Raw genomic sequence first — 27,119 nt, forward strand, 5'->3', positions numbered from 1 at the left:
ATAAATTAGATAATACACTACTGGCCATTAAAATTGCTACACCACGAAGATGACGTGCTAGAGACGCGAAATTTAACTGACAGGAAGAAGATGCTGTGATACGCAAATGATTAGCTTTTCAAAGCATTCACACAAGGTTAGCGCCGATGGTCATACCTACAACGTGCTGGCATGAGGAAAGTTTCCAACCGATTTCTCATACACAAACAGCAGTTGACCCGCGTTGCCTGGTGAAACGTTGTTGTGACGCCTCGTGTGAGGAGGAGAAATGCCTACCATCACGTTTCTGACATTGATAAAGGTAGGATTGTAGCCTATCGCAATTGCGGTTTATCGTATCGCGGCATTGCTGTTCGCGTTGGTCGAGATCCAATGACTTAGCAGAATTTGGAATCGGTGGGTTCAGGAAGGTATCACTAGCAGTCGAGATGACAGGTATCTTACCCGCATGGCTGTAACGGATCGTGCAATCACGTCTCGATCTCTGAGTCAACAGATGGGGACGTTTGCAAGACAACAACCATCTGCACGAACAGTTCGACGACGTTTGCGGCAGCGTGGACTGTCAGCCCGGAGACGATGGCTGCGGTTACCCTTGACGCTGCATCACAGACTGGAGCGCCTGCGATGGTGTACTCAACGACGAATCTGGGTGCACGAATGGCAAAACATCATTTTTTCGGATGAATGCAGGTTCTGTTTACAGAATCATAAGGGTCGCTTCTGTGTTTGGCGACATAGCGGTGAACGGACATTGGAAGCGTGTATTCGTCATTGCCATACTGGCGTATCAACCGACGTGATGGTATGGGGTGCCATTGGTTCCAAGTCTCGGTCACCTCTTGTTCGCATTGACGGCACTTTGAACAGTGTACGTTACATTTCAGATGTGTTACGACACGTGGCTCTACCCTTCATTCGATCGCTCCGAGACCTTAAATTTCAGCAGGATAATTCACGACCGGATGTAGCACTTTCTGGGTACAGAAAATGTTCGACTGCTGCCCTGGCCAGCACATTCTCCAGATCTCTCCCCAACTGAAAACGTCTGGTCAATGGTGGTCGAGCAACTTGCTCGTCACAATACGCCAGTCACTACTCCTGATGGACTGTGGTATCGTGTTGAAGCTGAATGGTCAGATGTACCTGTACACGCCATCCAAGCTCTGTTTGACTCAATGCCCAGGCGTATCAAGGCCGTTATTACGGGCGGAGGTGGTTGTTCTGGGTACTGATTTCTCAGAATCTATGCACCCAAATTGCGTGAAAATGTAATCACATGTCAGTTCTAGTATAATATATCTGTCCAATGAATACCCGTTTATCATCTGCATTTCTTCTTGGTGTAGCAATTTTAATGGTCAGTATCGTAGAATGAGTCGTTGTGGCGCATAGGACACTTCGTAACTACTTTGGTGTGCCAATTTATGTTAGTTACCGTTCTTCTATAACTCCATCAAATATTACTGCTGGCTGTGTTATGTTAAGTCAGTCCATACAGAGAACAAATTGATGAGTCACAAGTGGAATCAGTCAGTTCATACAAATACCTGCGAGTAACAACTTGTGGTTATATAAAATGGAAAGATCACATTGGCTCAGCCTTATCTAAAGCTGATGGATGCGGCAGTTCATTAGTAGGATACTGGCAAACTGCAGTTATTGTACAAAGCAGACAGCGCTAACAAGGGATACTGCACTAATACAAAGAAGGGCAGCACGGGTGGTCACAGGTTTGTTTGACCCATGGGACGTCATCGGAATGCTGAAAAACCTGAAGGGGAAGACACCAAAAGATATCCGCCAGCTATTCCGGGGAAGCCTACTTAAAAACTTTCAAGAACAAACTCTAAGTAAGGTATTTAAGAATATACTACAACACCCCTGTCACTCCTATAGGGGCTGGAAGGATAAGCGCGAACTGATTTCAGCGGAACCAGCTGCATCTAATAAGTCTGTTTTGTCGCAGCCCCGTACTCGAATGAAATAGACAGAGGCCCTAATAAGTGGCACAATGGGAAGTATCCTTTGCCATACACTTGACGTTGGTTTGAACAGAAAATATGTAAATGGATTGACTTATTTATTGTACAGTTACTGTCACATCACAACAAATATCAATATAATCATGCATAATGGATGTAGAGAAAGAGTGTGTTCAACAATTAAGGGAACTGCAAAGAACACTAAACTTGACAGAATTAGTAGTAAAAACAGGACTTTCCTATTCAGCAAACATTAGTAGTTCAGTTCACCAACTCTCAGCTTCAGGTGTTTCTGAATTACGGCTGACAAAATCTTTGTCCTGCTGTAGTTCCGCACGACAGTGTCCTGTCGCGACAGTAAGAAACTTCCCTGTGTAAGAAAGAAAATCTTACTCCCCGTCCGTTTCAGTCTAATTTCAACAGAAAAAGCAGTAGATGTGCGTATGTAAGACTAAAATGGAAGACTACTGCTTCTAAAAAAGCAGTACACGACGCACAATAAACATGGGCCAAAGAAGAAATGAAATCGTGGTACAACATTCGTGATCACATATGTACACACCTGAAATTAACGCACATACGTATTTCGGCCATTAGTAAACCATTCAGTGGTAAACAATTTTCAAAAACAATTCAGAAGTTAAAGTTTTTAGATCGTGTAAATAATCTTTCGGACGAAGAACTCAGTATACTGAGTGCAGGCTCCAAATATGCTCCACAACAAAAAGTCTGCGAAAAACAACTGGAAATAATAAAAATATACTTAGAATGTGCATTAGGTGAGGACATCTCCACTAAACATCTCGTAGCCATGAACTGGAAGTATCTACTCGCAACCTCGTTTCTAATGCCCCACAACCTAAAGAGCAATAAGTAGTAAACATTTTCAAGAAGAAAATTATTGACAGTGATGTTTTAGCAGTCCGATCAGACAAAGAAAATGCTGTTGTCTTAGTGAACAAACGTGACTATGGCAACAAAGTGGAAGATTTCCTAAATGCCACGAACTTCCAGCCGGCCGAAGTGGCCGAGCGGTTCTATGCGCTACTGTCTGGAACCGCGCGACCGCTACGGTCGCAGGTTCGAATCCCGCCTCGGGCATGGATGGGTGAGATGTCCTTAGGTTAGTTAGGTTTAAGTAGTTCTAAGTTCTATGGGACTGATGACCTCAGAGCCATTTGAATCATTTTTTTAACAAACTTCCATCAGATACAGTAAGACCCCAAACAACCCTATAACGATCAATTTAATAGTGTTATCAAAATGTGAAAAAATAATATCAGACTCCGACACCTACTTCCCCACAATTATAAATCCTCTAGCACCCAGACTTTATGGCCCTCTAACTCCCTAATGCGTCCTTTGGTATCTTCAGTCTAAGCACCACGTTACAAATTAGCTAGAGTGTTAAATGATATTATCAAGACCAAAACCAAGTTCAAACCTTGTCATTGTATCCTTAATTCAATTGTCTCAGTGAACAAGTTAAAAGATATGCAAATACCGCTAGTACCGAGCTGGTTCTTTTGATGTTAGCAACTTATTCACTAATACACCTGTTCAGGAGTGCCTAACATTCTCACACACTTACTAGATAAATCAGGAGGTAACACAGTTGTCACAGATGACATAAAGTTAGATACAGAAAATTGTCTCATATATAATTATTTCCGTTTCAGTGACAAGATATACAAACAGTTGGATGGCCTAACTATGGAATCCCGTCCTCAGTCCAGTCCTTGTTGAAATCATGAAACACAGTTTTTGGAAAATAATACACTTTCTTCCAAGGTTTGATACTGTTTTAAATGTGTAGATGATGAGTTGTGCTCATGGACATGAAGAACCAGACAATTTAAAAAACTTCCTCAAGCAACTAAATTCTGAAGACAACAGTATAAAATTCACAATAGAGGTTGGGGGTAACTACATAAATTATCTAAATCCAACCATAGGCATCAATGAGCATATTCATACTTTCAAGATCTCCAGGAAACCTACCACCACAGATATAGTAATATCCATACTTTTAAGATCTCCAGGAAACCTACCACCACAGATATAGCAATACTGGCCAATTCTCAACACCCAGTCACCCTTAAACAAGCTGCCTTTCATCCTATTATACATCGCCTAATATCTATCCCCATAAATGAAGACAACTTCCAAATGGAATTAAATACAATCAGACAAACAGCATTAAACAGTGGCTATCCTCCTACCTTAGTGGATTCCATAGTGCACAAAAAGCAGAAACAACAGGTGTACTCTCTTCTATACCGTGTCCTTGACCCAGAACCTCAAGAATGCAATAAATGGTGCTCAATTCCATACCTAAGAAAAGTCTCACTGGGTGCAGACAGAAAGCTTTAATCCAGGAATGTAAAAATATCATTTTATGTGCCCAACACTGTTGGACACTTTTTTCCTAATGGTAAAGACAGCGCACCAGCTTTCTTAAAGAGTGCAATATATAATATTACTTGCAATTGTGCCGAATTCTATATTGGCAAGTCTGGCAGGACAGTATGTATCCGCTGGAAGGAACAAGAAGTCGGAATCTTAGAAAAAGAGACTACTTTTGCAGACCATCTATTTAAAGAGGGCCATATTTACAAGGTGAAGCATGTAGTATTATATCACATACGTAAAGGAAGGAAGAGCTGTCTAGAAATAATGGAAATTAATAAACATGTCTCTATCGACCCAGGCTTAGCACTGAATGACCAAACAGTACTTGGCAATTCTAACTGCAGATACTACTCATAATCCCATCCAGGCCCTATTTTAAATTGCTCATTTACTCAAAAGCTCAGTTTTCTTTATTTCAGGTACTATAATTTTTCTCTTGTGTTAAAAAATTTTACTTCATATAATCACAGCTGCTTTACTCACATGCTTAATATGACTGTTATGTCTAATCTGTTTGTAGCTTAGGACCTATTTAGACAAGATTATTTTGTCAGACACATCTTCATAATATGTCACCAAAGCTTCTGTTGAATTATTTTCTTCTCTGTACAACTGTTGTAATTTGTCTATAGTTAATTAGTTAATTTGTCACATGTTTTATTTCAGCTAAATAATCTTAAATAACATTTACACTTAAATAATCCCTCTTATTTTATTCCTAATTCTAACATTACATTTTTTATCTCTGGAAAGAGAGATACTCTGTACATGCACTAGTTTAAAATCTTTGATACAACAAAATTTCTCTGCACCACATTCTTATCTTTGTACCTGATGATGTAACTGCGGAAAACCGGTTCTTGTAACAAATAATAAATATTGTAGAATATTACGCCATATTATGTTTTATTCATAATGTATAAAATATTCAACCAAGAACCGACGTAACAATCAGCAAATGCAACGTCTTTTGCTTTGTGCATTACTCACTTTGTTTCTTTGGGGTGGATGATTTTTGTTTGCTGACCAATGAATTCTGTAATGTCACCCAAACATTAATCTTTCAGTATATCCGTTCTGTTACTATAAACGTATGAAATATTATTTTCAGGATCGCCACAGTGTCAAACATCCTATGCACATCACTTTAATGACATCATTAATTTCTGAGGTAATTACATGACGTATAAAGTTTTCTGTGTCGGTGTAACATGTTTTAACGTTTTTTGCCTCAAATTTCTACAATAGATGCCCATAATGCAAATCTTCAACAAGTGTCTTGGAAATATCTACAACAGCCTTTCCTACAGCTATGGCTTTGTCCAAAACAGTGTTAAGTCTGTTTGATTTTCCTTAAATATCTTTTCCTTAAATACCAGGTGGTTATAATTAAACTTTCCCTATTTAACACGTTATAACACGGAAACTAATTACCGGACGAGTAACAGCCTTGGTGGCATTAATGTCAAGTACATGGGTAGAGAAATAATGCAGAATCGATTCAGTTGAAACACTTTTAATGTGCTGCTACGGTACATCATACCATTATATACCGGTTCCATTACTGCTTCAAAATGGGCTCAATATGGCGCTCATCAGTTTCGAAGAAGAGTCTGAAAGCGTAGGATTCCACTCGTTTCAGCAGAACGAAGCATATCCGTTGGTATGCTGGCTACCTCTCTTGATACGCTGCGCTTCAGATCAGCACACGTGTGAATGTTCCCCTGGTAAACTCGGTTCTTCAATTAGCCCAACAACCAGCAACTGTCACAGGGAGTGAGATCAGGTGATCGTGTGGACCAAGCATTTGAAAACGATCGGCTGATAATTCCATCGTTTCCAAACGTGTATCGGACAAGCAGGTGAACTTCAATAGAAACGTGCAGCGGGGCCCCATCTTGCGTGAAAACTGTTTGAGTTTAATGGGTCTTTCCTCTGTAGGACGGATATTACATGCTGGTGAAGCATACGGCAGTAATACTGGTCAGTCACACTTCACGTCTTTGGTCCTTGAGTTCCAACCTGTTCAAAAAAGGATGGGCCAATGATGAAAATAAGGTGAAGATCCCAACACTCGGTAATTTTCTATGTTCACCTCCGCCGTCACAGAAAAATGTGCTTCGCCTGTCCTTAGGATGGTTCAGGGCCAGCCCTCGTCAGCTTCAGTCCTTGCGAGAAAGTGGAGAGAGAAGTCAACATGTCGTTGTGCGTCCTGTGGTGCAAGCTGCTGTACGATGTGGATCTTGTATGGGTACCATTTGGTAATGGTTCGAAGCATCTTCCGTACTGTGGACCACGGGATGCTCGTCGTGACAGAGCACGCGCACTGTCTGACGATCGGGAATTGCGCGCAGCGTTGTCTGCCATAGCAACAGCGATTTCATCAACTATCTGTGGTGTAACCGGTCGTCGACCTCTTCCCGGAGCGACGCCCAGTTCTCCAGTTGATTTGAACTTCGTCATGCTCCGCACAGCAGGTGGAGAAAGAGGACCTTTCTGTAATCCTTTCAGGCGGCGATATTCTCGAAGTGCAGCTGCAGCATTACTGTTGTTTTGATAACAGACTTTCACCAGTAGTGCGCTGCTCCTTCTGTCCAAGCTCATGTCGACACGTCAACAAGCGCACTGCGACTGCTTTGCCCTGTGAGACTGTGCATGACGATGACTGATCACGGCACCTGGAGGCCATAGTTGGAACTGGACGATGGCGCTGTGACGGATGGAAATCATGTACCCCATACTCCGGACATTTATGCTGCCAAGTTTGGTACTAGTACAGTAATTAGTTTCCGTGTTATAATGTGTTAAATAGGTAAAGTTTAATTATAATAACTAATTATAACTATCTTAGAAGAAAGATTAAGGAAAGGCAAACCTATGTTTCTAGCATTTGTAGACTCAGAGAAAGCTTTGGATGACGTTGATTGGAATACTCTCTTACAAATTCTAAAAGTGGCAGGGGTAAAATACAGGGAGCGAAAGGCTATTTACAATTTGTACAGAAACCAGATGGCAGTTATAAGAGTCGAGGGGCATGAAAGGGAAGCAGTGGTTGGGAAGGGAATGAGACAGGGTTGTAGCCTCTCCCCGATGTTATTCAATCTGTATATTGAGCAAGCAGTAAAGGAAACAAAAGAAAAATTCGGAGTAGGAATTAAAATCCATGGAGAAGAAATAAAAACTTTGAGGTTCGCCGATGGCATTGTAATTCTGTCAGAGACAGAAAAGGACTTGGAAGAGCAGTTGAACGGAATGGACAGTGTCTTGAAAGGAGGATATAAGATGAACATCAACAAAAGCAAAACGAGGATAATGGAATGTAGTGGAATTCAGTCTGGTGACGCTGAGGGAATTAGATTAGGAAATGAGACACTTAAAGTAGTAAAGCAGTTTTGCTATTTGGGAAGCAAAATAACTGATGCTGGCCGAAGTAGAGAGGATATAAAATGTAGACTGGCAATGGCAATGAAAGCGTTTCTTAAGAAGAGAAATTTGTTAACATCGAGTATAGATTTAAGTGTCAGGAAGTCGTTTCTGAAAGTATTTGTATGGAGTGTAGCCATGTATGGAAGTGAAACATGGACGATAAATAGTTTGGACAAGATGAGAATAGAAGCTTTCGATATGTGGTGCTACAGAAGAATGCTAAAGATTAGATGGGTAGATCACATAACTAATGAGGAGGTATTGAATAAAACTGGGTAGAAGAGGAGTTTGTGGCACAACTTGACAAGAAGAAGGGACGGGTTGGTAGGACATGTTCTGAGGCATCAAGGGATCACATATTTAGCACTGGAGAGCAGCGTGGAGGGTAAAAATCGTAGAGGGAGACCAAGAGATGAATACACTAAACAGATTCAGAAGGATGTAGGTTGCAGTAGGTTCTGGGAGATGAAGAAGCTTGCAGAGGATAGAGTAGCATGGAGAGCTGCATCAAACCAGTCTCAGGACTGAAGACCACAACAACAACAACCCGGTATTACAGTGACATGTGCAGAGGAATTTACGTTGCTGTACATGTAAAAATGTTCTAGAGTGCAGAGCAATCTGTCACTCACTACAGTTGGTAACTATCTCAAGGTGTTAAACGCTGCTGCTCGGTAAGTTAAGTGATTTCATTTCCTAATTCCGTTTCTGTACGTGTGAATATTGTCAAGTTTACGGGTATATGTATATCATGGTTAATTTCGTTGCCACCCACTTAACTAACTCCTCTTAATGTTTCGACACAGTGGAAACACTTTTTTAGAATGCTGTTCCAGAGGACAGACTGATTCCAGGCAGTGAATGGGACGACACTTGCGGAGGCCACTGCGTCTCCTGCAAGCAACAGTCCTGCTAAGACCAGCCGCACCCTCAGCCGCAACTAGCCGTTCGTTTTCAGAGCTCCTATAGAAGTGGTGTGGCAACGGCCTTGCCGCAGTGGATACACCGGTTCCCGTGAGATCACCGAAGTTAAGCACTGTCGGGCGTGGCCGGCACTTGGATGGGTGACCATCCAGCCGCCATGCGCTGTTACCATTTTTCGGGGTGCACACAGCCTCGTGATGCCAACTGAGGAGCTACTCGACCGAATAGTAGCGGCTCCGGTCAAAGAAAACCATCTACGTCTACATCCATACTCCGCAAGCCACCTGACGGTGTGTGGCGGGGGGTACCTTGAGTACCTCTATCGGTTCTCCCTTCTATTCCAGTCTCGTATTGTTCGTGGAAAGAAGGATTGTCGGTATGCCTCTGTGTGGGCTCTAATCTCTCTGATTTTATCCTCATGGTCTCTTCGCGAGATATACGTAGGAGGGAGCAATGTACTACTTGACTCTTCGGTGAAGGTATGTTCCCGAAACTTTGACAAAAGCCCGTACCGAGCTACTGAACGTCTCTCCTGCAGAGTCTCCCACTGGAGTTTATCTGTCATCTCCGTAACGCTTTCGCGATTACTAAATGATCCTGTAACGAAGCGCACTGCTCTCCGTTGGATCTTCTCTACATCTTCTATCAACCCTATCTGGTACGGATCCCACACTGCTGAGCAGTATTCAAGCAGTGGGCGAACAAGCGTACTGTAACCTACTTCCTTTCTTTTCGGATTGCATTTCTCCCATCATAACGATCGGGAGAGCGGTGTGCTAACCAGACGCCCCTCCTATCCACATCCTCAACTGAGGATGATACGGCGGTCGGATGGTCCCGATGGGCCACTTGTGGCCTGAAGACGGAGTGCTATAGAAGTGGTGTGCAACGAACCCTAAGGTTGGATATTTGGTTTTCAACATGTAACAAGAACTCTTAACAAAGAAATGTCAATCGAATATGCTAGAAGAGTAAAGTTTTATCCTAATCCTCGCATTGTTGCTCCATGATTCGGTTGTAAATACCACTCGATACAGTTTGGTGGTTTGGTTAGTTGTGAGAGTCATTCCAGGCGTACTACTCGAGTGTAGATCGGCCATGCGGTTAACGACGTGCTCCTCAAACCTGCGCTGTTCTCACGTTGCACTGCAGGCGTATGTGCTCGTTGTGCGGTGTCTGTTAAATTGGATGTGACTTCGCTAGTACACATTGAAGCTCCAAAGTTCAGTTGCCATGATTAACGATGCTCTATACACAAAGTCAATAAAGCCCAAAGGAAATAATATTATTAAGCGCCCTTACTGTCCTCAAGAGCGATTCGTCACAGACTTGCATATGTAATGCAACAGAAATTATTTTGGCATCTGAAATGATCTTTGGATTGTGACATAATAATGCGACATAGTCACTGAACATAATAAAGGGACGACGGATATCTGCTTCCCAGAAACTATCGAAATCGGAAAGTAATTCACTGATGCTAATGAAATTCTGGGACACAAGACAAGAAAATAAATAGTCTACCTCTGTAACGAGATATATGACAAAGGGGAATGGCCTGAGGACTTTGCTACAACAGTTATGATATCAATAGAGAAAAAGAGAAACACTAAAAAATGTGAAGAACATCGGACCATCAGTCTAATTTCTCATGCAGCTAAAGTCTTGCTGAGAGTGTTGAACAGAAGGTTATATGGCAAGCTGGATAGAGGGATTGCACAGGAGCAGTTCGGATTTGGAAGAGGAAAAGGAAAAAGAGATGCTATTGGCCTGCTAATAACAATAGGGGAAAGATGTGTGGAAAAGGGTAGAGACATCTTTGCTGTTTTTATAGATTTAGAAAAGGCTTCTGACAGAGTTCAGTGGAACAAGCTGATGGATATCTTGAAGAGGAAAGGAGTAGATTGGTAAGAGAGACGACTGATACAGAATCTATATTTACACCAGAAAGTAAGGATAAGGATTGGAAATGAAATGTCAGCAGGAAGCAGCATCGGACGAGGTGTTAGACAAGGTTGTTGCCTTTCCCCACTGATGTTTAACGTATACCTTGAAGAGCTTATTGCGAAAAGCTTAGATGGGAAAAGGGGAATACGTATTGGTGGAAAGAGAATAGAATGTATAAGATTTGCTGATGACATGGTATTAGTGGCGGACAGTTAATAACATGCTCAAAGATCTGAATGAAGATTGTGTGGAATATGGGATGCAAATAAACACAGCAAAAGCAAAGAGTATGGTCATCAGTACAAGGCGCAGACTGTCCAATATTAAAATAGGACAATCTACTATTAGCCAAGTAAGTGAATTTAAATATCTCGGAAGCACAATAACTGATGACTTGAGACGTCGCCAGGAGGTGAAAACTCGAATTGCCATAGCGAAGGAGGCATTCAACAGAAAGAGGAGACTCTTATGTGGCAAATTAGATAAAGGACTAAGGAAAAGGCTTGGAAAATGTTTTGTCTGGAGTGTGGCGCTATATGGGGCAGAAACATGGACACTGAAACGAAAGGATGAAAAAAGGTCAGAAGCATTTGAGATGTGGATGTGGCGGAGAATGGAGAGAATAAGCTGGATGGAAAGATTGAGTAATGAAAGAGTATTGGAAAGGGTTGGTGAGAGAAGATGTCTGCTGAAGGTTGTAAGAGAAAGGAAAAAGAACTGTTTGGGACATTCATTGAGAAGGGAGTGCTTGCTAGTAGATGATTTGGAAGGACTGGTTTGTGGGAGAAGACTGAGAGGAAGAAGGAGATACAAGATGATAGACGACATAAAGGGAAGAGGAAATTATGCAGACCTGAAGAGGACGGTAGAAGACCGGACAGCCTGGAGAACTACCATGTGAAAACCTGCCTTTAGGCAGAACACTGATGATGATGCTGAATGAAATTCTTGATATCTGAATTCATTGCTTGAAGCATAAGTGGTTCTAATTGCACTATAGATGGAATCAAAGCACGAGAATATTTCTGTAATTACCTCTGCCCCAAGTCTCATTGTTATTCGTTACCGCCATCTTGAAGAGTCACACTTCATTCACATTTAATAGAAAGGAACGGAGCAGCAATAATAAAATGATATTTTCTTTTAACTTCAGTGTAAATTTACAAACCTACAGCATGCTGCAGGTGAAGTTCTCCGATGTCTATCCTGTGTGGTCTATTGACTGTTGTTAAATCGGCCATACTGCCACTTTGATCGTTACAGCAGGAGCAATTTTTGTACGTTGGCTTTCACTGTATTGTGATACGATACGGTTGATTTGAAAATGGACATAAATAAACTACAAGCAGCTGTTTTATGATCCTTTAATAGCACTATGGGTTTCACAAAGTTAGAGTTACATCTTCAGGTACATCTAAATGAAAAACAAATTTGGAGGAAATTAAGAATGAAAATAAAAATAAATTTTATAAAAATGTTTTAGAATAGCATTAATCTGCGAAGAAGAATACAACATCATGTACAAAGAAAGTACCTGACAGAAGCAAATTTGAATAATGTAGCAGACTTATTTTCAGAAGATTACAGGCAAAAATTGAGTGCATTGAAAGTTCCATCATTCCCAGTCTGCCTGCAATAATACATCACAACAGTGACGAAAGTCAAAAGTTAAAACAGGCGGAATGAAGAAGATGGGCATAGAACTAAATCAGCTATAAAAGGCACTTTAAAATTGTAAAACCAGAAAAATGGGAATTACGGTTGAAACCGAAGTTAAACACAAATCGTGATAAAAGACAGGACATTTTGGAGAACACCAATAGGGGGCAGTAGAATAAAAGCAGAATGAAGAAAGTAACAGTAAAAAGATGCAGAATAAGACCTGTTATTTTAAGGTCTCGACGGAATGGGTCTGATGTATGTAGGTGGGAACAGTCCATCTCCCCCAACCATAAGCTCCCCTTTTTCCTGGTTTTACAATTTCATTGCTCATCTTCTCCATTTCCCCTGTTTTGACTGTCGTCACTATTGTGACGAATTATTGCAACTTGGCTATGAATGACGGGACTCCAATTGGCTCAACTTTGGTCTGTAAAGACTGAAAATAACTCAATCTACTACTATATTTAGATTTTCTTCTGTCATTTACGTCCTTTGTATGTGGTATACTTTTCTCCCTAGATTAATGTCATTCTAAATTTTCAAAATAATTTTATAAAGTTTTATAATTCTTCATTCCGTCATGTCCTATTATTCTTTACTTAGATTTACCTATAGATACAACTGTAACGTTGTGAAACCGGTAGTACTATTAAAGGATCATATTACAGCTGTTTGCCGTTTATTTTTTAAGGATGCATACCTTCAGCTGCGGATACCGATATTATAAAGTCTGATGATCCCAAAAAGCACAAGAATTCTATAGAAAGTAAAGAGACTAATGTTGCACGATTTATGTAGTGCCTTCAGCATCGTAATGCAAAGACTTACTCCATGAAGTAGATGTGAAAAATCATGTAAGATACAAACGCTTTTGGTGAATGAAATACCAGCTTGGTAAACCAGAATACGAATCAGAAACAATGCGTATACATGACGGAATTGCACCACATTGATCGTAACCGCAAGTGTCACTCTGCTGCTCATGCGATAACCTTGGATGAGCAGCACACTGTTCCAATACAGCTCGGCAGCTGTTGCGGAGAAGTTTCTTATAGGACAGCCGTATGTGCTTGTTATTATCACTTAGCCAGTACAAACCCACTGCGGTTTTATCCATGGCTTCCTCCCTTTGTCTCAGCAGATGTTAATGAAACCACGCTCATCACATACGAGCAAACCACACCTTCACTACAGAGTAACCCTAGCAGAACAGACTGAAGCAAAACGTCTCATTTTCCTTCAAGACAAGCGAGCCACATTTGAGGACTATGACCTCGCTAGACACAAGTTGAAGTTACTCTCGCGTCAAAGACCTCATACAGATACATTTGTGCAACCGATCAGCTGTGGATATGCAGAAGTCAATCAGTGTGTCACACGTATAATTGCAAAGAAAGTGCTCGAGAGAAAGCTACATAGAAACAGAGTATATGGGTGACGGGAGATTATAAAGGACATCCCTCAAACTGTCGCCTCACGAAGGTGAAGATCAGTTTACCATTTCCAAATCTGTTGAAAGTAGGGCTAGGACGAGTAATCAACCTATTCGGATAGACACATTTGTGCAACCGATTTTAGATAGGTATTTTAAATATTTTCAGTATACCCAAACAATGTCCGCTGCTCGTGGTCTCGCGGTAGCGTTCTCGCTTCCCGAGCACAGGGTCTCGGGTTCGATTCCCGGCGGGGTCAGGAATTTTTCCTGCCTCGAGATGACTGGGTGTTGTTGTGTCGTCTTCATCATCATAATTCATCCCCATCACGGTCGGAGGAAGGCAATGGCAAACCACCTCCACTAGGATCTTGCCTAGTAAAGCGGTGCGGGTCTCCCGCATCATTCCCCTATGCTCTGTAAAGAAGCATGGGACTTCATTTCATTTCATACCCAAACTGAAGGCAGGGAAGTGCACTCATGATTTCGTCTGATAAATACCGGTACACAAGAGCCAGCCAGCGTCGGGAGGTGTTTCTGTGAGCACCATTCTACTTTATATGCCAGACTGTTTCTAATGAATTGGTTTTCCCTAACACAGCCAGTAGTCGCTGAATGTAGTGGTTCGTGTGTGGAAAACTCCTAAAAGATGACGTGTTATTTGTCCACACTATTAAATTAGAAATAACTGTAGAGTCCTTAGGGGAGGCAGCGTTATTCAAAGTAACACTGTTAAAAGGAGAAAGGGGGTTTGGAGAGGAGTAGTAAAAAGTGAGAAAGCTTACTCTTGGGTCAAGTGTCTGTCTGTCTGTCTTTCTGTCTACATGTCAGGCCTTTGTAAATAAAGAATACCTGGAGTTGTTTGGACCTTGTGAAATTTAAGTGTCAGATGGCGCATTCGAGGTATATCAGATGAGTCATAGGCTCTTGTGGCACAGTTGACGTTTCACATTACTATAGTCGGGAGTTAGTGATTCAAATTGATCGAGAACTTTACAGAATTTACAGAAATGTTGCAAGAATGTTTAAGTCCATATCCACGCACGAGCAAGTAGTACTGAGCGGTTCTTTCCAGTTTTTATAGGGGAGTGTTACAGCTTTAGGAAAATTAATCACAAGTAGCCCATTATCAGGACTAAGAGTTGATATCTACCAAGAGTTCGAGGGACTATATAGGCTCAGATTAGGTTAATTAAAACAAATAAAGAACATTTGTTTCTGCGGCTAAAGAATAAAATGTTTTAATTTTGGATGAGTAGGAATCTACTTAGATCTGAATTGGTGCCGATTTTCCCTCTGTGGAGATTCTGCAAGGTCTACAAGGAACTGAAAACAATGATCTGAAATTAGTGAATAATGATGTTTTGGTAAAACTATGCAAAATTTTTGAAAAATGAGACATGTGAAACTACTAACACGTTCGTGCTTTAAATCCGAAAAATCAGTTTCCAAAGCAGTGTCGTATTTATGGAAAATGCAATTGCTGTTGAGTGAGATAGATTACAACAAACCCACAGCTGTTGGAATGACTAATTAAGATATTTCTGTCATGCCTCTTGTAGTTTGCCGTTATAGATATATGTTGAAGAAATATGAGACAGAAATGTTAAGATGTGTTGACCGACACATATACAATTACAAACTGTTCCAATGAGATGACTAAGTCCAACTATGAGCACATGGCGTTATCGTAAGCAGCTTTTAGGCTACATGAGCTCTTACCCAGACCAAGGAGAGCCACGGAGAAACCTCTAACATGCTCTGTTCGCTCCACCCTCAACGTTGTCCCAACACTATCACTGTACGAATGTCAGCTCTTAACTTCTATAGCTCCACTGAAATTATTTAAGATATTTAAACATACGTCACATTAGACAAATCTAGTATCACATGACTCGATCAACTGGTTCTGCAGGCGTAGGCTCAGTTTGACAACTAATTTATTACATGTAAGATCTCCTTGACAATCAAACACTAACAATTAAAAAGAACCTAATTTTCAGTCTAGTATATTTCTTGAAAGAAGGGCTCAAATACGAGAATAATTATTACAAAGACTTCAATGTAAGTAAACATAATTAAAACCAACTTTGCCCCAGCACATTATAATGAAACAACAACAATTATTACAATACATGGTCCCTGTCCACCGTGAGGAAAGAAAAGAATTATAGCTTCTGAAATTAAGCATAGAAAATTAAGACAACTCTCAGACGTAATATAGATCGCCCACATTACATACAGCTAAATGTTGTTCTACAGCTACTTCCATCACCGACTACTCAGTATGACACACTTCTATCACCTACCAATAGGACTACATAAGAATACTCATTTCTCAGTTCAATCTCCTGCATCATAAAACATATCACAGAGCGAAGTAACAAGATAACCTCCTTCATACGAATGGCATAAACCAAATCAATGACCTACACAATGTAATAGAAACAACATCACCTTCTTTACAATAAAACATAGAAATGAATCACATTCATGATCGGTAATTAACAAAATTAAAATGACTGTCACCTTTAGAGAACACATTCACATGCTCAGTGTGCCATCACTCAAGAACCGTAATATATGGCACTATAACCATTCATTTTCTGTACGTAAAATTACTTGTTAATCAATACACCCATTGCACCACTTGTATTCTGCACTGTACAGTACACTGGATCATTTAACCACCAAGTTGTGGACGTCGCTCAGTACAACACATAAGTAGTGTTCCTCTTAGAGTGGCTGGAGCGGTGATAAGCAGTCAAGGCTGTCTTTAAGTTATGGCTTACTCTCTCCGCGAAAGAGGGTTTGGGTGACACAGTACCGTAACAGAATGCCTGATTCCCAATTACAGACCAACTCCTTGAAAGTTTTGCAGACAAATACCATGGCATGATCAGAAAGTAAGACTCAGCAAGGAGCAAAGGTATCAAAAACTCTCTTCGACCAGTACATTACAAATTGTGTGGCCGACGATCTAGTAGGAAACAACCAAGAAAACCTCGAAAAGGCATCCACACAAACCAGAGCGACTTGTTCCTCCTGTGATCTGGGAAACTGATCCACAAAATCGATATAAAACTTATCCATCTGACGTTCTACAGGTTAAGAAGCCGATGTCTAATGTTTAATATCGCGTGTCAACTTGCTAATAGAACAGGTTTTGCACTTTCAGGACACAGTCCTAATATTTCCATCCATACTCTTCCATGTGATCTCTTTGTGTATTATGGAACATGTTTTGAAAAGCGCCATGCCACTGGAAATTGATAAAAATAGGCAAGTAACATAGGCACAACTCGCGTAGGTACCACTGTCCTGGGCTGAGTACTACACCAAGTATTTCAATCAGGATACCATTCCTTACAGAATGTAGCTTAATCACTTCTCCTCTTTCTGTTTAATTGCTCTCAAAGACTCATCCTCTTCCTAATCCTTGGCAGCTTTATTAAATAATGCAGTAATTCCCACAAAATATGATTCACTCTCTGTATTTTACTACCCTGACCTGTTTGCCAGTGAAGCATGTGGCTCAAGCCGTCTGCAAGGACATGCTCGATCCCATTTCTTTCTGGGTACTTTTGAAGTAGTACAGGAGTCACAACAGCCACTGAGAATCGGTTTCCATGGCAAATTTTTCATCAAAGCCTGGCACTGATAACATAGGGACACATACCAAGGCCTCCTTCAAGCCCATGAACGCTGTATTTGCAGCCTTTTTCCATAACTCATTCGATTGCCTGTTCAATTACGCGAAATTCGGTAGAAACTTCCTAAAAACAATAAACATTCCAACAAATATTACTATTTCCTTAGAATTTCTCATCAGTGGGTACTCTCATGGCTTTCGTACATTCAAGATCTGTTCTGATTTCCCCTCAGTGACACAACATACCATAGAAACGACATGTGAGGGAGCCCACCCTCATCATTTTAGGTTTGCCTGTACATTTTATCTTTCTAAAGGTTGTGAACACTTTCCTCAAGTATTCCATATGCTCCTGCCAATTTTTTCTAAAAATCACCTCATCGTGCATATAATGGTAGAACATGAATTTGAACTTGATTTCAGAAGCAACATATCAAAGAGCAGCAGTAACAACATTGTGCCAATGGCGACTCCAAAGACATGTTATTAAACTGAAACAAACTCTAGTTGGAGTCAAATGTTGTGGCACGTTTCGATTCTTCATCCAGTGGAATTGGTAGTATGTCTAGTTGAACCAATGAGATAGAAAAAGGCATCTGCTAACCATTCAAAACCGGTATGCAAGGCCGGCAGCGGAATGATGCAGTGGACTACCTAGTTATTAAGTTCTCCCTAATGAACTATGGGTTTCGATTTTCCAGGCAGTTTAGGAACAATAAATACGGGAGATAAATAAGGTGGTTCAGAATGGCAAATAACTCCTTGTTGCAACATCTTCCTTATATTAGACACTTCAATTCGTTCATGCATGGTGGCAACAGATAATATGCCAATCTCCTCACTTCCTCACTGACACAGTATAGTTAATTCGACCTATTGCTTAATAAACAATTAAGCAACCATGTTCTGTCACTAACTGTAGCATAGGATTTGGATGAAGTGGGGCTCAGGCTGGGTGTTGTGCAGATGTCAGATAAATTTAAAACTTATTTTATTGAACAGAAAATATTCTTTACAATAGAACTTAATTTGTAGCCCAGTACCGTTCTTGAAAGCAGAACTCAACCGAGAAAGAAACAATTAAAATTTCTTCAAAAAAATGAAAAAAATCAGTGGATCAAAATTAAGATAATTTTTGCCACAGTACACAGAATTGGGCAACAACAATAATAATTACAGTATATGGTCCTTGGCCATGGACATCAAAAACAATAATTATAACTTCTTTAACTAACCATAGGACACTAAGACCACTCTTAGACACAGCACCCACAACCCACGCTCACGGTGAAAGTTCCTGCACACAGCTCCTGTGTGTACCAGCTTGGAAAAAGCTTCCCACTCTTGGTTGCAGAGCAATTTACTTCCTTTTGTCTGTCACTTCTCGAACTCTGCCCCAGTAACGCACATGTGTTCACGTGTGTGCTCAGCCCACTCTCTCACAGCACCAGTGTGACACAGTGCCAAGGGTGACTCTCCAGCTGTATGCAAGACAAACAGGTTGCTCGATGCACATGCTGCTTGTCCAAAGGACGGTAGTTAATTCCAGACTGAAACACAAATCACTACCCTCAAAAAATTGGGTACAGAATTTAACAGACACTGCAACATTGAAGATATATCATGGAAGCACACAATAATAGAACACTTCAATTATAATGCCTTGACACACAAAACTGATCAGATTTTGAGCAAGTATCGCCGGCCTGTGAAGAAGTATTGGAAGACCTGTTGAACGGAATGAACAGTCTAGTGAGTGCAAAATGTGGATTGAGAGTAACCCAAAGGAAGATGAAACTAGAGAGAAGCAGCAGAAATGAAATTAGCGATAAACTCAAATTGTGTCCAAAAAGCAGATGAAATTAAGAATTTTGCCGCCATGTAAGCAAAATAAAATATTGTTAGAACTGCCGGATGTTTGTAAATTCCTGCCACAATATTTCGGTGCAGAGTCTTCTGGCCATCTTCAGGTGATACTGGCAAAAACGCACTGAGTTCTGGTATTTAAGGCCCCGACGGCACATACATTGTGAATTCACTTGGCGCTGCGCATGCGCTACTTGTTCGATTGTGCTGCGCCGCGCGCCCTCTGTGGTGAAAACTCGCCGCATCGATATCAATTCGATTGTCTTCCCGCGGTTCCAACACAGAACTACGCCGGCTACGGAGGACACGAAGTTTTTCAACGACTTGATTCCATGCCAAACTCAACTGAAAACCGGCGTCTCGATTAATAAGTGACTCATTGTCAGACAGTCGTATTTCCACGGATTCATTAATAATAGAACTCCAAACATTAGACGTATGGGCCACAATTTTTGTCTCACGGTAATTCATGACATGACCAGTGGAAATACAGTGTTCAGCGATGGCAGACATACAAGGCTGAAGAAGGCGAATATGCCGCTGGTGTTCTACAATGCGATCCTGCACAGTACGCGTCGTTTTCCCTATGTAAGATTTGCCGCATCCACACGGAATCCTGTAAACATCTGCCTGCTGCAGCTCTAAGTCGTCTTTAATAGATCCCAACGGCGACGAAATTTTTGCAGGAAGGCGAAAGATTGCTTTACTTTATATTTTCTTAGTATTTTGCCTATCTGTGCTGAAACCAATATATGGTAAATAGGCAGTCGTTTTAAAGGCCTCTTATTTGCTCCGTCGTTTACAGGTTTGCTCTCCCCACTCGCTGGAATGAATACTCATTCTTCAGAAATACAATCTGCAGGTGCTCCAGTTCCGTTTGCAAACTATCGCTGTCAGAGATGGCGTGGGCTCGGTGAATCAATGTCTTCAAAACACCCATCGTCTGTGCCGGATGGTGGCAATTAGCGGCTTGCAAGTAAAGGTCTGTGTGAGTGGGCTTTGTATATACTGAACGACCAAGTATACCATGGCTCTGACGTCCAACCAAAACGTCCAAAAACGGCAGGCTACCCTCCTTCTCCAACTCCATAGTAAATTTTATGTTTTCGTGTATGGAGTTCAGATGTTGTAGGAACTCTCGCAGACGATCCCAACCATGAGGCCAAACTATAAAGGTATCATCAACATATTGCCAAAATACTGTTGATTTAAAAGTGGCAGAGGCGTGTGCTGGCACATCAAAATCATCCATAAAAAGATTGGCCACCAGGGGAGACAAAGGTCTACCCATGACAACACCGTCTGATTGCTTATAAAGCTCGTTCTTAAATAAAAAAATGTGTAGAGAAGAGGGTGCGCTCAAACAGCGCTGTAATGTCAGCTCCAAACCTACTGCCAATGAGATGTAGTGAGTCCACAAGAGGTACATTTGTAAAAAGTGAAATTGCATCAAAATTGACCAACAAGTCGTAACTTTGCAGCTGCAATAACTTAAGTCTGCTGATGAAATCACTAGAATTCTTTATGTGATGTGAACACTTTCCTACCACTGGTTTGAGCGAAGACGGCAAATACTTTGCTAACTCGTAGGCGGCTGCTCCAGTATTACTCACAATTGGGCGTAATGGCACGTTATCCTTTTGGATCTTCGGCAATCCATATAGCCTAGGTGCAACTGAACTATTTGATTTCAGTTTCTTAATTACCTCCTTAGGTAAGGAAACTGTTAGTCAGACGTTCTGCTGTTTTCCTCAACACTCGGATATTATGATCCTTATCGATTTTGCGATATGTTGAATCGCTTAAGAAAGTACACTCCTGGAAAGTGAAATAAGAACACCGTGAATTCATTGTCCCAGGAAGGGGAAACTTTATTGACACATTCCTGGGGTCAGATACATCACATGATCACACTGACAGAACCACAGGCACATAGACACAGGCAACAGAGCATGCACAATGTCGGCACTAGTACAGTGTATATCCACCTTTCGCAGCAATGCAGGCTGCTATTCTCCCATGGAGACGATCGTAGAGATGTTGGATGTAGTCCTGTGGAACGGCTTGCCATGCCATTTCCACCTGGCGCCTCAGTTGGACCAGCGTTCGTGCTGGACGTGCAGACCGCGTGAGACGACGCTTCATCCAGTCCCAAACATGCTCAATGGGGGACAGATCCGGAGATCTTGCTGGCCAGGGTAGTTGACTTACACCTTCTAGAGCACGTTGGGTGGCACGGGACACATGCGGACGTGCATTGTCCTGTTGGAACAGCAAGTTCCCTTGCCGGTCTAGGAATGGTAGAACGATGGGTTCGATGACGGTTTGGATGTACCGTGCGCTATTCAGTGTCCCCTCGACGATCACCAGTGGTGTACGGCCAGTGTAGGAGATCGCTCCCCACACCATGATGCCGGGTGTTGGCCCTGTGTGCCTCGGTCGTATGCAGTCCTGATTGTGGCGCTCACCTGCACGGCGCCAAACACGCATACGACCATCATTGGCACCAAGGCAGAAGCGACTCTCATCGCTGAAGACGACACGTCTCCATTCGTCCCTCCATTCACGCCTGTCGCGACACCACTGGAGGCGGGCTGCACGATGTTGGGGCGTGAGCGGAAGACGGCCTAACGGTGTGCGGGACCGTAGCCCAGCTTCATGGAGACGGTTGCGAATGGTCCTCGCCGATACCCCAGGAGCAACAGTGACCCTAATTTGCTGGGAAGTGGCGGTGCGGTCCCCTACGGCACTGCGTAGGATCCTACGGTCTTGGCGTGCATCCGTGCGTCGCTGCGGTCCGGTCCCAGGTCGACGGGCACATGCACCTTCCGCCGACCACTGGCGACAACATCGATGTACTGTGGAGACCTCACGCCCCACGTGTTGAGCAATTCGGCGGTACGTCCACCCGGCCTCCCGTATGCCCACTATACGCCCTCACTCAAAGTCCGTCAACTGCACATACGGTTCACGTCCACGCTGTTGCGGCATGCTACCAGTGTTAAAGACTGCGATGGAGCTCCGTATGCCACGGCAAACTGGCTGACACTGACGGCGGCGGTGCACAAATGCTGCGCAGCTAGCGCCATTCGACGGCCAACACCGCGGTTTCTGGTGTGTCCGCTGTGCCGTGCGTGTGATCATTGCTTGTACAGCCCTCTCGCAGTGTCCGGAGCAAGTATGGTGGGTCTGACACACCGGTGTCAATGTGTTCTTTTTTCCATTTCCAGGAGTGTATTAGTCTTATTAATATAGTCCTCCTGTAGCATTAAAACAGTAGCATTACCTTTGTCCGATTTAAGTACCACTGTATCCGGGTCTGCTTGCAAGTTCCAGAGGGCTGCCTTTTCCATAGGCGAGATGTTGCTCTTCGGCGGTGTAGTTCTTGTCAACACACGACAAGACTCCCGGCGCACTTCCTCAGCTTCATCTGTAGCAAGACGGCGCACAGCTTCTTCGATGGTACTGACAAAGTCCAGTTATGGTGGTGAAACAAGTGTGGGAGCAAAATTGAGAGCTCTTGCTAACACAGACGTAGTCGTGTCATCTATAGGTTTCCCCGTCAAATTAATAACGGATCTTCGAGTAGGAACTTCCTCCAGCATCTATTGGCCTCCTCGTAGCCTTGTCGTGGCTCCAGTTTGCTTTGGCCCATGTCACACCATCCACCGAGTCCCAAGACAACGTAGACAGTCTCGCTACCGATTCTAAATACCTGAGCTCAGTGCGTTTTCGCCAGTATCGCCTGAAGATGGCCAGAAGACTCTGCGCCTAAATATTGTGGTAGGAAGTTACAAACATCCGACAGTTCTCCCGAAATTTTGTGGTACAATATGTACGCAGGGAAGTTTTAAATCGCACATCAAAATAAAACATGACAGAAGATGCAAATAGGACATAAAAAGTAGATTAACATGGGCAAGGAGAGCATTTCTGACCAAAAGGATTCTGCTAATATGGAACATCTACCTTAAATTGAAGCAGAAATTTCTGAGAACATACCTTGGGAGCACAGAATTATATGGTAGTGAATCATGAGCCATGAGAAAAAGAGGATAGAAGCGAATCGAAGTGTCTGAGATGTGGTGTTAGAGAAGATTGTTGAAAGTTAGGTGGAATGATTAGATAAAGAAAAAGGAGGTTTTCCTGCATAATTGTTGAAGTAGGGAAAAAGAAGGGACAGGCTGGTAGGACTTGAGTTAAAATGCCAGGTAATAACTTCCACGGCCCTAGAGGAAAATGTAGAAGGTAAAAACTTACGGGAAGACCAAGACTGAACAGTTCATCATTAACATTTCACTTCATTACAAGGCAACACTATAGATAAATACTTTCAGAAAAGACTTCCTAATACTTAAATATATATTATGTGTTAACAGATCCCACTTTTTCGGAAACGCTTTTCTTGCTATTTCCTGTTTGTATTTTATATCCTTTCTACACTGGACATTTTTAATTATCTTTCTGCTCAAACAGCTAAACTAATCTACATTTAATATTTAATTTCCTACTCTAGTTCCTCAGTATTGTGTGGTTTAATTCGACTAGATTCCACTACCCTTCTTGTACTTTTGTTGATGTTCCCCTTACAATCTCTTTTCATGAGACTATCCATTTGGTTTGATAACTTCCATGGGTCACTTATTTGTTTTTTGATTTTTTAACCTGGCGAGATAAAAGCCATCAGGCCCTCTCTTTCACCTGCGCATGCATTCTACAAATTTTGCTCTACATATTGTACTATATGCATGTTTTACTAAATTTAAAAATTAAAACTGCCATCCCTGACATATTCAGAATGTCAACAACAGTCCTTCAATTTTTTTTAATTTCTTCTCCATATCTTCAAATCGCTTTCCAAACTTTTCCTTTGTTATCTTTACTTCCTTCTCAATGTTCAGATTTGATAACATTGGAGACATCCTGTCACACTCCATTCTTAAATATTGCTTCCATTCCATGCCCTTCAACTCTAACAGCTGCAGTATGGTTTATACAGAAGTTGTTACTAACTTCCACTCCCTCATTTCATCACTACTGCCATCAAAATTTTAAAGTGTGTAGTCCAATCAACATTGTCAAAAGTTTCTGTAAATCTGCAAAACATTTCTTCTAAGATAAGATATCGGGCTGATATATCCTCACGTGCTCCTACAATTCTCCATAACTCAGTCTCCTAACTGTTTTAAATTCTTCTGCAGATAATTTGTGTCCGTTTATTCAAAACGTATGATACAGTAGTATTCATACTAGTCAGCACCTGCCTGCTTTGCAAATAGAATTATTCAGTTCTTTTTGAAGTCCGAGGGTATTTCCCTTGTCTCACATATCTTGCACACCATGTGAAAAAGTTTCTTCTCGACTGGCTCTCCCACGGATCTCAATATTTCTGAGAGAATGTCATGTGCTCCAGGGGGCTTTGTTTTCATTTGAATCTTTCAGTGTTCCCTCAAATTCTTCTCATCGTATTACATCTCCCATCTAATCTCTTTTTACTTCCTCTTTTATCCATAATATTGTCCTCGTGTCTGTTTCCTTTATACAGACCATCTATATATTTATATACCGGGTGATCAAAGAGTCAGTATAAATTTGAAAACTTAATAAACCACGGAATAATGTAGATAGAGTGGTAAAAATTGACACACATGCTTGGAATGACATGAGGTTTTATTAGAACCAAAAAAGAACAAAGTTCACAAAATGTCCGACATATGGCGCTGTACAGCAAAACGTTAGTGACTGAGCATGACAATCGTGTATAAAAGGAGCTGTAATGAGAGAGAGAATCAGATGCGCTAGCAGTCGCAACATGTTAACGTTACCTGAAAAGGCGCTTTTAGTGAGCTGTATTATCAGAATGGGGAATGTGCTAGTTCAGCGCTACGGTCCTATCGCCATATGAAAGGGATTCGAACGGGTAAAGGTCCGTTGACAAATGCAGCAGCAGCGAGAATGATTTCGAAGTTCGAAGCCACGGGTTGTTTAGACGATAGACCCCGTAGTGGCCGAACGAGCACAAGGCGTAATGCTGCTGAGACAGTTCAGGAAGAAATGGAGACTGTTTGGATGGCACTTAGGCGTACCCTTCGGTGCTATCCGTACAAAAATCATCGGCTTCATGAACTGTTACCTGGCGATTTAGTGAAGTGGAGGGTATTTGCAGTGTGGGCGTTTCAAAAGATGGCGGAAGATGACGATTGGCTGAGTAACGTGTTGTGCACCGACGAAGCTCATTTCACGCTGCGAGCGTCTGCCAACGCCCACAACTGCAGAATTTGGGCTACCGAAAATCCTAGAACTGTCGTGGAAACTCCATTGCACGTCGAGAAAGTCATGGTATGGGTTGGGTTTACCACATCTACCGTTATCGGGCCTTTTTTCTTCGAGGAAATGCGTGGTTCTGCTTTTGTAACTGCTACCGTGACGGGTGAGAGGTACGCCGCTATGTTACAGAATCGCATCATCCCCAGCCTGGCTGATAAGCACCTGCTGGAACGTACGATGTTTGTGCAGGATGGCGCTCCACCCCATATTGCTAATATTGCTAGACGCGTGAAAGATCTCTTGTGCGCGTCGTTTGGTGATGATCGTGTGCTCAGCCGCCACTTTCGTCATGCTTGGCCTCCCAGGTCCCCAGATCTCAGTCCGAGCGGTTATTGGCTTTGTGGTTACCTGAAGTCGCAGGTGTATCGTGATCGACCGACATCTCTAGGGATGCTGAAAGACAACATCCGACGCCAATGCCTCACCATAACACCGGACATGCCTTACAGTGCTGCTCACAACATTATTCCTTGACTGCAGCTATTGTTCAAGAATGATGGTGGACATATTGAGCATTTCCTGTAAAGAACATCATCTTTGCTTTGTCTTACTTTGTTATGCTAATTATTGCTATTCTGATCAGATGAATCAGATGAAGCGCCATCTGTCAGATATTTTGTGAACTTTTTTTTTTTTTTGGTTCTAATAAAACCCCATGTCATTGCAAGCATGTGTGCCGATTTGTATCTCTCTGTCTACATTATTCCGTGATTTATTCAGTTTTCAAATTTATACTGACTTTTGTGTGTGTGTGTTTGTGTGTGTGTGTGTGTGTGTGTGTGTATGTGTATGTGTGTGCGTTGCATTACTCATTGAACGTCTCTCGTGGTTTAAAGTGGCTATAGGTTGCAGTAGAAGAAGGTACTTGCACAGTATATTGTGGAGAGCATCACCAGTTATATCAGTGTGCGAAGTGAAGATTACTCGTAGAATAACTACAGTGTAATCGCGACTGCAGTGAAGACGGATATGCAGCAGCTGTGGCTGTGTTGTGCCGCAGCCTGACGGGGCCGCTGCCCCTGGTGGGCATCCGCCTGCCGAACCCGCTGCGGCGCGTGGCGGAGGCGACGACGGGCCCGCGCGAGGTGCCGCCGCGCCAGCCGCTGCTGCTGGTCGGCTGGGCGCGCAACTTCACGGGGCAGCGCGTGCTGTCGGCGGCGCTGCGCTGGGAGAGCGTCGACCGGTCGCCGCTGCGCCGCCTCATCCCCTGCTTCTTCCGCTGCGCCGACCCGCTGTCCGTGGCGCGCATCGTCGTGCGCACCTTCCCGCACCCCCTGCGGTGAGTAACAGCCGCAGTCCGGCGCCCTAGCCGCCCGTTCGTTCCACACGTGGTTCTCTCTTCCTAATAACCGAAGCACAATCGTTAGCTTTACTTTACGATGCTGTTTTCATCTGTGACGCGTTACCTTCATCAAATGTACAAACAAATTACATTCAACAGTCTAGATCGCATAAATATTTCTTTAAGACAACCGGTTTCGACAGA

The 27,119-nt window shown here is 42.4% G+C and overlaps 1 protein-coding gene and 1 pseudogene across 1 annotated transcript in view; both read left to right on the plus strand.

Moving 5' to 3' along the window:
- Positions 1–26,916, plus strand: part of LOC126094579 (pancreatic triacylglycerol lipase-like) — a 231,009-nt gene extending 204,093 nt beyond the window's left edge. Inside the window, exon 10 of the mRNA XM_049909084.1 lies at positions 26,634–26,916. Coding sequence (XP_049765041.1) covers positions 26,634–26,916 — 283 coding nt within the window. The remainder of the gene's footprint in view (positions 1–26,633) is intronic.
- On the plus strand, positions 8,802–8,918 carry LOC126101057 (5S ribosomal RNA; annotated as a pseudogene).
- Positions 26,917–27,119: the final 203 nt, after the last annotated feature.

The sequence above is a fragment of the Schistocerca cancellata genome, chromosome 1, assembly GCF_023864275.1.
Source record: "Schistocerca cancellata isolate TAMUIC-IGC-003103 chromosome 1, iqSchCanc2.1, whole genome shotgun sequence".
In the NCBI taxonomy this organism is placed as follows: Eukaryota; Metazoa; Arthropoda; class Insecta; order Orthoptera; family Acrididae; genus Schistocerca; species Schistocerca cancellata.